At 34.7% G+C, this 11,848-nt stretch overlaps 1 protein-coding gene across 1 annotated transcript in view; it reads right to left on the bottom strand.

Moving 5' to 3' along the window:
* TESK2 (testis associated actin remodelling kinase 2) overlaps positions 1-8,143 on the bottom strand; it is a 43,661-nt gene extending 35,518 nt beyond the window's left edge. The window contains exons 1-2 of the mRNA XM_015811324.1: positions 7,849-8,143; positions 2,197-2,318 (exon numbers count right to left, since the gene is read on the bottom strand). Of these exons, the coding sequence (XP_015666810.1) occupies positions 2,197-2,318; positions 7,849-8,070 (344 nt within the window). The 5' untranslated portion in view covers positions 8,071-8,143. The remainder of the gene's footprint in view (positions 1-2,196; positions 2,319-7,848) is intronic.
* Between the last annotated feature and the right edge of the window lie 3,705 nt (positions 8,144-11,848).

The raw sequence follows: 11,848 nt of genomic DNA, 5'->3' as shown, positions 1-11,848 counted from the left end.
CTCTGAGGGGGCCAAAATTTCGCCCCCTATAGACAGCGATGGGGTCAGCTGACTATGCCGAGGCGCCGGCAACCACAGCCACTCGGTCTTGGAAGGGTTGAGTCTGAGTCTGTTCCTCCCCATCCAGACCCGTACGGCCTCCAGGCACCGGGCCATCACATCAAGGGCATCGTTGGGGTGACCTGGGGTGGAGATGTACTTTGTATTATATTTTAAGGCAATATGTTATATCGAAATATTGATTTCCATGATTCCAAGTCACATAAAAGAGGAAGAGATCCAATATACACCACAGCACTTAATTTTTTCTATATTTATTATTTTAATAGATTTTAAAAATAGGAATATGTATTCTAGGAAGCATAAAATATGAATGGAATTTGCTTTAGGTTTTTTTATAGATACCAAAAATCATAAATATTTACAGCTATTAATGTTGAGTTTATTCTTGTTACTGCCCTTTAAAGGTGGACAAGCTGCCATCACTTATCTGAGGAGCCATCTCACCTCAATGGGACTAGCTTGCCCCACTGGAGCCAGCGGAAGAAGCCTGCCACAGATGCATCTGCTGAGGAATTCTGGCAGGTGGGATCAGGGAGAAGAGCTTTTTCTGCCATGGCCCCATTCCTGTGGAATACTCTACCAATGGAGAACTGCTACCACCCTTTTAGTCTTCTGGAAGTGTATTAAAACTTGGCTTCGGCAATTGGCTTGGGGCCTCAAGAGGGGCACTCACCACTGGGAGGAGTGGACGGGATAAGAAGACTTTATCCCTGTTTTTTGGTATGGTTTTAAATTTTTAATTTGCATAGTTTTAATACTTTAATTATTTTTCTATTTGTCTTTTTATAATTTGTAAGATGCCCAAACTCACCTATAGGGAAAATGGGTGGCATAAAAATTTAATTAATAAATAAAGTTTAATAATTTTATGTTCTCTAACATTTCATGAATTCTGTTCAGTTATACTCCAGAAATTTCCAGTGCAAGCTAAAAATTAAATTTGTAGTCATGTTTATAGAAATTAATAGCATACATAACACATTTCAAGGGCATGTAATTTTAATGCAAGGTTCCTCATATGTTAACAGGAGTGGGATAGATCTGAGGGTCTCTGGCAGAAGGGGGTGGGACCAGGGCAAGTGCCAAGGCATGGTCCACTGGAGGAGCCTCACTGTTCCTCTCAGGCCATGCGGTGGGGGGTTTATGGAGCTAAGACTGAATGCGTTTCAACATAGATGGCCACCACAAAATTATACATTGGCTCCCAGCTGGCCCGGGGGCCGTTCCCTCACTGTTTCCAGGATGGCTTCGCGGACCATATGAAACCACTTCATGGGCCGCATCTGGCCCCCGGGCCTTGTGTTTCACATGTCTGGTCTAGACATACATCTGAGAGCTAAAAGTGATTAGGAAAGCAATTCATGCAAGCCATACTTACTTCTTTAGACCCTTGTACCAATTTTCATTCTGTTGTACAAAATATTGGACCCTACACGTACATCAATACTTAGACTGGACATACATATACCGTATCCTACTCGAATACTTTTGGTCCTTATATCAGATGTGAACATAACCCAATCTCCTTTCTGTGTAGGTTAGATCCAGGATCTACATTTTGTAGGACTGTGCAAAGGATTCAAAGGAGCTCTTTGAGTGACACAGGTCACTAAAGCAAAGCTGTGCTACAGGGGAGCTGATTCAAAAGCTTTCCCAGATTATAACTGCATACACATGCACTTCACTCCTGTCAATCCCAGGGGAAGTGCTATCTCTACATGCATAGAGGCTACATGATAAGGTCTTAAATAAGTCACAACTTGACTCTCGTGCCTTAACACTTTTAAGGTGTGATTTGTTTGTGCCAACATGCTTGGTGAAACTATTCTTTGAGTGCTTTTCACTAATATTTTCATAAATGTATTTGATCCAGGAGGCAAGTGAATAGAAAGGACACCCAGAAATATAACATAGACAAATAGAAAGGATTAAGAATAATAGAAAGAGACAAGGAACTAAGAATATACATAAGCCTGAGACAACATTGGTTTCTGAGCTTCCAAAGAACACTGTCTGAAAATTTAAAACATGAAGGACCATATGTGGTATGTAGTAAAATTAAAATTTGCACCTATACAGATGCACTTGTGAGCACCCAATCACATACATGCAAACACACACACCTTTTCTTACTTTAATATGTTTGGGTGTGAAAGTCTATTCATGAGCTGAACTTCTTTCAACATATTTGCACGATTGCTGCTTAGTGTATTCATTTTCAGGGCCATGACTTGATCTGATACTCTATGCCGCACCTAAACAAATACAAAAAAGAAAAAAGATGAATTCATTTTCCCGGCGGAACATAAGAAAAAGCCATTGATTCAACATAGCCTATAACATGCAATTTTATTTAAACCACTCTTGACAAATAAACATTCCCACAGCTTTAGAGGTTATGTAATTTCATTCTGCTTTATTAATCTATGTACATTTGCTTATGCAATTAGTGAAATCTGGATCCATGAAAAAATGCATATATTTCCTTTTTATTACTTCATTGGCAAATTAGCATGTTTAAAGGATTGATGTACACATTAGTACGCATTTCATATTTCACAAGCCATAAAGTCTTTTGTGGTACTTCTACAATAGACAGCTACTGTTATACATCATAATGCTAACAAAAATAATGTATTTTAATCATTGGACCTCTTGTTCGAATGCTAATATTCTACAGTGAAGTTTTCTGAGTTGTCCAGTGTTCGCAGTTGAACACATTTCCTTCAACTGCAGTTATTAACTGGAAAACCATTGGAAAGGCTTTACTTCTGGGCTGGGTGGTACTTCCTGGGCTGATGGCTTTTGTTTGAAGACCAAGTAGAGGCCACAACCAGGATGGTCTTTGTCCAACTTTGGCTGGTGTGAAAAATGTGGTCTTTCCTGGAGTAGGGGCACTAAGGACAGTCACTCCCATCCTTTCTGCCAGGTTACTGTAATTTATATGGTACTGTCCTTAAAAGACTACCTTGAAACTTCAGTTGGTACAAAATGCAGCTGCACAGATGTTTTATAGGACAGAATGCATGAAGAGAGAGTGTCTGCTGTGGATCCCAATATACTGTGGTATTCGAGAAGAGGAGGCGTGGAATCAAGCATTCCGTTACTGTATTTGCTCTGGAATGAACAGCAGCTTTCCCTTTAGAATATTCCAGAATCTTATCAAGACATGACTATTCTGGAAGGCCCTTAGTCATTTCCCCCATCCCCAAGTTTAGAATGATGAAGCACTACAAATAAATGTGGATGAAGAATATTATAGTATTACAATTAGTATTAGGTTGTGATATTATTATTGTATTGTTTTATATGACTGTTTTTTATCATGCCTATAACCGGATTATGAACTACATGGGTTGACTGTAACGGGATGGAATAAAATTTCATAAGTCAACCATATGGTATATTAGAATACAACTAGTATAAGTCCTTGGGTTTCATGAGACACTTAAACAGGAGACATCATAAATCAGTTCATCAAACAGAAAAGAAAATGTACATACAATATATATTCCCAAACTACAGAGGATTGTGTTTTGGAGTTTTATTTATTTTTTATATTGGGTTTTTTGTTTGTCTCATTGGTTGCAGTTTTTTGCATTTGGGTTATTTATTTTTTACTTTTGATTCTTAAATTTTTGGGACTTCTTTGCTTTGAGTGTTTTACTGATCACATTACATTTAAATATTATCAAATTTATGATTATTATCAAATTTATTTGCTGCCCATCTTATGGTTCAAGGTGACTCTGGGCTGCTTACAATAAGATGTCAATAATTATTTTAATCAAGAAATAAAGCCAGGTTATCATTAAATCATTTCTATTGTAAGTTTCCAATATATCACTTGATCTTCCATTACAATTTTTTAAAAATGGCACTGTGTGGCCTATAATTCTAAATGATGGTGTACAATACAAACCTATAACTACTGAGCCACTCCCTTGAGACCAAATGCCAAGATCAATGCCTGTGAAAGGAAGTTATCCTGAACGCCACCTGTTCTATAGCTAAGAAGAATGTTTTTTTCAAACTAAATCAAATTGAGATATAAATATTTATCTAATAGTGAGAACTAAAAATAAGCATTAAACTTTGCCAACAAATGCATACTCTGCAATCAACAAAGAGACAGAAATACTGTAACTAATTTTTAAAATAATCCTATACATTATGTTTTAAATATTGTTTCATGTTATTATAACTGAAGGTACATAGATTTAGATATAGAATAGGTTGATAGAACTTAAGTTTCCCTGAAAATACTGAGATATTGGATTACAACAGAGCCCAACTTTGCTTAATTAATCTAGACCAATACAACACGTAGAACATTGAAAAAGTGTCACCTTGTTTGCAAGTTAGTATATAGTAAGAGGAAGTACGTACTTCCAGTTTTAAAAACTAATTCATAGGAATTTGCACAAGCAGCAAGGAACTGTGGCTACACAGTGTTTACATCAATAAACCTCATGTTCTAACTGCCAAAATGAAAACTCTTCACATCATCCCCCATTAGCATCTATGATACTAAATTAAATTTGGTAAGAAATCCAAAGTATTTGTTTCCTAGAATCAACTGAACGTGAAGAAACTGAAATTTAAACAGTAGGTCTATTATTAATCATTTATCAAATTTGAATTATTATTGTATGAGATTTAAATTCATAACTTTTTATAATAGTGATTAGATTGGGGAGGACTTACAATAAGGTAATAGTTTTCATAGTCAACATAGTATTCCCTTGGTAAAATGCATACATATGCACAAATGTGTGTGTATGTGTGTGTGTATGTGTAGAAAGAGAGAAAGAGAGACTGTATTTAATATATACAATATGTATATGTAAATATGAATTTAAACTACAGACTTTTATTTACTTTTATCTCACATTTTAAAGAGCAGCCTTAAAACAGTCAGGTTAAGAAACACTAATGCATACAATGAAACTCTTTGGATTTGGGAAATGTATTGCTTATCTTAGGTTTTCTATGCCATATGATTATTTTGCAGCTGCTACTTTATCTTTCCTTTTTATTTGTTTCCTTTCTCATATCTTTATTTGCCACAGTCTTCTTCTACTATATTCTTCCTCTTCCCTTTTCAAAGAAGATTAGGCTGTGGTTTTTATACTAAATATCAGAATACAAACAGATGAAATACTATGGTCTTATTTTTACAGCTAGGTTGCTCCAAAATTATTTTTCCTCCATTAGATACATCAGCAGGACAGACTACAGAAAGAAATCTCATAATCATGATAAAATATATTAAAATATGTTTTTAAAAAAGGAAGATTATAGTATTATTCAAATGGTAATATTCTCTGAAATACATTCATTTTACAATCTTAGCATACTTAGAATTAAAGGCCCAACTTGACTAACAACATTGCTAGAATTAAATACAGATCAAATTATAATAAAAATCATTTAGTCTTAAATTTAGCCACCCTAAATATTTAAAAATAAACCCTAGGCATTTCTGTACAGTCCTAATATAGCAAGCTGTAATTAGTTGCAGTGCATTTTGACAGAAGGACATCTATCAACTATACTTGTTTTGCTTCTAACAGATCTCTCCTTGTAAGTTTAACCACACAGAGAAAGTTTCTGTGAATTAGCCACAAAGAAACTAATTTTCCAGATTACAAAACCTCCCTATCTGGGATTTCCCCCTTAGAAAATAAACACTACATGTTCTTAAGTATCTCAAATAGACAGCTAAAAGGAAAGAATACAGTATCAGCCAATTATTGGAGAATATTCATCTATTTCTCATCCTATCACATCTTATTCAATGGGCTTGTTCACATGGTAACTCAAGCCATAGCATGTCACTCAAAGTGACTTCTGATACGTAGCTGGGTTTATAACAGGGACCCTTCATTATAAGTGGCAACCCTGCTTATAGTACATTAGTTCATCTGAACCCTGTCTCACATGCTATTCAAATCCAGACAGAGTTGTTAAGCAATGACTAACTCCTCTTTCCAGCTTCCAAACACAGAATCAGTGAACAGGAGTAGCTATAATTTTAATTCTTACTGCAATTGTCTCCATTGCTTTTAGTTTAACTGAAGAACATTTTTTTTTTTTAAAGTAACAGCAGTATTTCACCATTCTGCACATGACAACCACACCATTTGGGATAGACAGGGAGTTTCAGGCATAAATTAAGCAAGCTATTTCGACCTTGGAGTCTGAAGGGATCTCTCAAAATTTCAGGGTTTTTTTTTCATGTTTTAAAGTTTTATTCTAATTTCATATCTGAAGTCTCCTAAATTAAGCCCTCATTAATTAATATATTTTTGCATTCAGGTGTGGGCCTTCTCCATACCACCATAAATTTGTTACGCATTTTGCTAGTGTAAGTTGCAAAACATAAATTGAATTGTTACACAGCCTTATTCTCTGTTAATGCTTGCCAAATATAGTAGCTTCCCGCAGCTTAAGGTCTCACCATGTGTAAATCCAACGCTGGGGATGGGAAGGATTTTTTTTTTTAATCAAGCCTGAAAGGTTTACCTAGTGATTGTTGGGGTGCCTAGGATACCAGAAGAGGGACTGAGCTCTCCATGAACAGGTCTCTTACTCTTTCAGGGGTTCTCAACCTTGGCAACTTTAAGACTTGTGGACTTCAACTCCCAGAATTCCTCAGCCAGCTTTGCTGGCTGAGGAATTCTGGGAGTTGAAGTCCACAAGTCTTAAAGTTGCCAAGGTTGAGAACCCGTCTTAGATAATTCAAAAACTGGATAGGCATGTTGTATAAACACCTATCCACCATCTAGAAAATGAATAGTAAAAATGTGGCTTTATTTTCAAATTATCCTTAGATAAGCAGAATTTAATTGTGTCAGGGAATGATTCTACAATGGTTACCTTATTAAAAGGAAACTTAAAGGTCAAAAATCAAAATGCAACTTCTTTAACCTGGATTTACACTTTGAATTTTGACCACACACACACAGAATGTTTGTAAAGACTAATGTAGCTATTAAACTTGAATATACAATTTAAAACCAGAATACTGATTGTGTATCTCCACTTTTTCTAGTTTTCTGGTAAATCATGGAGGATGTATTAAGAAAATAACTATAGGTATTGGATACCATTGTCTATGACTTTGTTTTCTATAGCAAAATAGAGATAACTATAAATCTGAACCTTATCAGCAGTCACAGTCCATAGCAAACCTTGCAGTTGGAATGAGCTGATGAGCAATTACTTTGATAATTTCTTTTTGGTGAAATTCTACTTTGAAGGAAGCCTACCTGAATGCTATATCAGATTTCTTCAAAATGCATTTAAAACCTCCTTTATGTTTTTTTTAAATACAAGTATACTGTATTATCACTTACATTTTAACATTTCATTTTTGTTCTGTATATTTATATGTTTGTTACTTTATGTTTTTATTCAAATCACTGGTTCTGTTTGGAAAAAGGAAGTTAAATAGGTAAATATAATGTACTATATATGTTTCTGAAAGTAACGTGAACAAATTATTCAACGACATTTTTTTATATCATTTCATTTAGAATCTTTGTCACACAATTAATTTTGCATATTCAAAACTTTTCAGGGAAAGACTATTGTACTATAACTAGGCTGCAAAAAACAGAAAATCACATGACAACAAAAGATTTCCCACCATTAATGGTCATTTGTATTTTTGCAGTCAAATACAGTAACCCTATATATTATACAGAACACAGCATTCATTATGTCTTGCTCCAATTACTGTATTAAAGAGAAGATGAGGAAATAATTGTCATTACTCACCTTGAATACTTCAGAGAAGAAACCAGATCCTATTTTCTCACAGGAGAAGTCATCAAGTCTTGTAAGTCTTGAAAAGGCACTTATCAAGGCTTTATATGAAGAAGTCCAAACTCTGCCCATCTGGGACATGGTCCCATCACTTCCGCCACCCCCATCAAAGTCTTCAATGCGCTCTAAACGTGGTGGAAATCCCGCTATTGAATTTCGCTTGCTCCGATCCATTTTGTAAAAACAATCCTTTAGAAGAAGGCCTCTCACATCTTAAGTGGTTGATCTCTGTTTCTTCCCTCTGGCTGAATACTGAAAATGAAGGATACATCAATGTTTTCTTTTTCCAAATTTTTTTTATTAAAAAAAAATTAAAATGTGTGAAATTTACATGGGACAAATAAAGAAGAAGAAAAAAGAAAATTTGATTATTCAGGGGTAAATTACCAGATAATGGTAAGATTTCGGTCCAGGAGATCAGAGGAGGAGGTTCAACAAATTATTTATTTCCATTTAGGTGACAGTACATGTTCATATAGTAAATGATTTAGTAAACTGTTGTAGCTAGTAGAGATAGTATGTCTCATCATTTTCTCTATAAAATATGGAATAATTTCATCCAAAACTTGCATTTATACAATATGTTAGTCTTTGCTAAACATTTGTAAATGTAAAACTGTCAAGCACTAGTACTCCAAAGAAATAATTCAATAATTGAAAATAGTGACTGGTTTTATTTCACAATATTTTAGATCAGCCTAAAGGTATTTTCCATCTGAATTGCCTTTCAATTGACTGTCAAGTATCTACACTGCATAGTAGGTTAGGGGAAATTCATTTTAATTATAAAAGGTTTCATGATACAAATATTTCATCTCAGTTACCAAAGAAAAGTCAGAACATAGTAACTTGGCCAGGTACTCCCTCTTTAGATGGAGTTCAGATATGTGCTTTCCCCCAGCCATAATATTTTAAATAAGAACTGTTTACTAGTGCACACATACATTTACATAATAATTCATTCACTCTTACAGGACTCTGCCAGAAACATGCAGGTTTCAATACTATAATCTAGAACCATGTCAAAGGAATTTATTTCTCTATAGTTTTGCACTAACAAGGTAGTTCGTTCTTCTTTAAAGAAACAAATTTGTCCTTTCCCTTATACTACTAGAATAGAAATGGCACTTGAATCATACAGTGTATATACCCCTCACTAGTGAGGAAATTCCAAAGTTGGCTATGATGGCTGGGAGCTGTAGCCTCAATACATCTGAATTGAAGGGTACCACCAAATTGAATTGACAGCAATATCTTGTTGATAGTGTTCAAAATTACCAGTAGCCTGTATTCATATTGATTTAACATTGTTTTCCACTGACATAGTTATTACTATATTAGATAAGAAGTAGGATGTGAATTGTTAGATGTGAAATTATTTCCCCATTCAGATAGCAATGTGCTGAATAGGTTATGGGCCCTCATTTGTCACAAAGTTATTGGAAAGAAGAACTATCACTTCCTAAATTCTCTGGAAGAAGGATAGGATACCAAAAAATAAAAAGCAAAACCATTATACTGTTGATTGATCACCCTGTTCAAATATGTCTCCTGTTCAAGTATGTCTCCATACTTATAACAGTACATCTAGATATGTTCAATGAGATTACCAAGGCACCAAAAGCATAAAGGATAGCAGATTGGAGTTAAATAGCCCAAGAAATAGTTACAGAGATAGCCAGATAAAAGCATGATGATGTAATTTGGAAACAAAGTCTGTAGTGCAATTTAGATGATTGAAACGTGAAAGTTCAGGTTACAAGTAAGGAAAGGTCAGAAGAACTAGAATTCAAAGCCAAGAACTGAAGAAATGACTATTTTAGTAACTACCAACCTTTAGCTGTTTTAAAGAACTCTACCTAGGGGTCAACTGTAAATAATTAGTGCACTTCTCAATGTCTCCTTTTTTGGCAACAAAATATATTGGTAGAGAAGTCTCCAATTGACCCAGATGGGAATTTCTTCTTCATTACAAAGAAATCCTGGACTCTTCCCAAATTTCTTGCACAGTATAATCAGAAAATTAACCTAACATAACATCTCAAACACTATGAACCTCCTGGCTAGCATCAGTTTTGCCATCAGACTTGATGAAAAGGGATAGATCAAATAGTCTAAATCAGGGGTGTCAAACTGCTGGCCTGCGAGCTGGATGCGTCACAGCAAAACTGCACCCACCGGCAATGGGAAAAAAGTCACGATACATCGCGACATGTCACGTGATGTTGCGAGTTTGACACCCGTGGTCTAAATAGAAGAAGAGAACATAGTGTCTAGAATACTTTGTAGAAGATACAGCATATGTGAACCTGATGCTGTATCATTATACCACTTCATAGTAAATATATGTGATTTTCTACATTTCATGGAATTCTTGACTATGGCTAAGTGATAAATTAAACCAATCTGATCTTCTCTGATACCTATTTTAATCTAATTTCTCTCACTAATAGCTTGATCTTCATAAAAAATGTAGGACTTCCATTACAAGAAAATAAGGTTTACACAGCAAAATGTTGCAACACTAGAAAACTATATTTTAGTTTGGTAGAATGATATAATACTTTCAGTTTTTACAATTAATTATAATATTCTAGAAAATTATAAAAAACATGAACTTCATCATTCATTTTTTAATTTGTATGTTTTTATATTTACCCATTTTAATGTTCAATAAAAACATATAAAAGTTTTCCAGAAGGTCCATCTGTTTTTATTTTATTTGGAGGAGGTGAATTTGAGTCAGTTTCTAACTCCTGGCAACTATCTGGATTAGTCCCTGCAGTTTTCTTGGCAAGTTTTTCTTTGGAAGTGATATTTTTGGAAGTGGCCATTGTCGGCTTCCTAGCACAGAGAAAGAGTGACTGGCTCAAGGTTACCCAACTGGTTTTGTGCGTAAGAAAGACTAGAACTAAGCATCGCCTCATTTCTAGACTAATGCCTTAATGACTACTAGCTAATTTGTAATAACCATACTGTACTTTTCATGATAGTATACAAAGTCTATAGCATCATTAATGCATAACACATTTCTTTTCTTATGCCAGCACCATTTTAACACCTTTGCTGTAATTTATAAAATGTAATTTACTAAAAGTCTTAGCAATCCATATACTTTTCCAGAAATATTCATGCCATTTTCTTTTGTAAATTGGGAACATTTTCATACTTAGCAGAATTTATTAAAGTATGTTGTATCTTTATTTCCATCTGTCAGCACCATATACTCTTTTCAACATTGGAAAAATGCAGTTTTGGTGCTAAATGGGGATTAGAACTCGGTATCATGATGAAGCTGAAAAAACTTTTAGGGCAAGAATTGAGAAAAGCACCAGGTTGGGAAAATGTTTTAGAGTACTGATCAGTATTAATCCAAATATTTGATCTTATTTTAACAATTTAAAGACAGTAATAGTTTATGGGATTATTTATAAAAAGTAAATCAGACATCCCTGAAGTGAGGTTATCATATAATCTGATTTACCAGTCTATACAGCCTTCTCTAAAAATAATGGCACCTGTTGTCTAACAATACTGAAAAACATCCAACAAGCAAGGGTATGAAAGTTGCTTCCCGCCTGAAATCATGCTTGTATCCATATGAAGGACAGATTTTTAATTTAATTTACAGGAGATAATTCCACCAATTATATACACAAAAAGCATATTATCCTGCTGTATTCAGAGACCATTATAGAAGCAGCAGATTGCATTAATTTAAAGAACCTCAAAATAGATGCACAAATAAACCCATGTGCAACATAAAAGGGACAAAGGAAAACTCCTTACAATTAACACTCAGCTTTTCCATTCAGGACATGTCTATGCTATGCTGTACTGAATGAAAAACCTAAGCAGACGCCACAAATCTTAAGATTCAGTGGCACCTAATAGTATCAACTCTTATAATTTCAAAACACCTATGGAAACAAGCTCTGTTAATAACGCACAG

The sequence above is a fragment of the Protobothrops mucrosquamatus genome, unplaced genomic scaffold (genome assembly GCF_001527695.2).
Source record: "Protobothrops mucrosquamatus isolate PMUCROS unplaced genomic scaffold, P.Mucros_1.0 scaffold39, whole genome shotgun sequence".
In the NCBI taxonomy this organism is placed as follows: domain Eukaryota; kingdom Metazoa; phylum Chordata; class Lepidosauria; order Squamata; family Viperidae; genus Protobothrops; species Protobothrops mucrosquamatus.
The sequence above is the reverse complement of the archived record's forward strand: the minus strand, read 5'-3'. Positions and strand labels throughout refer to the sequence as shown.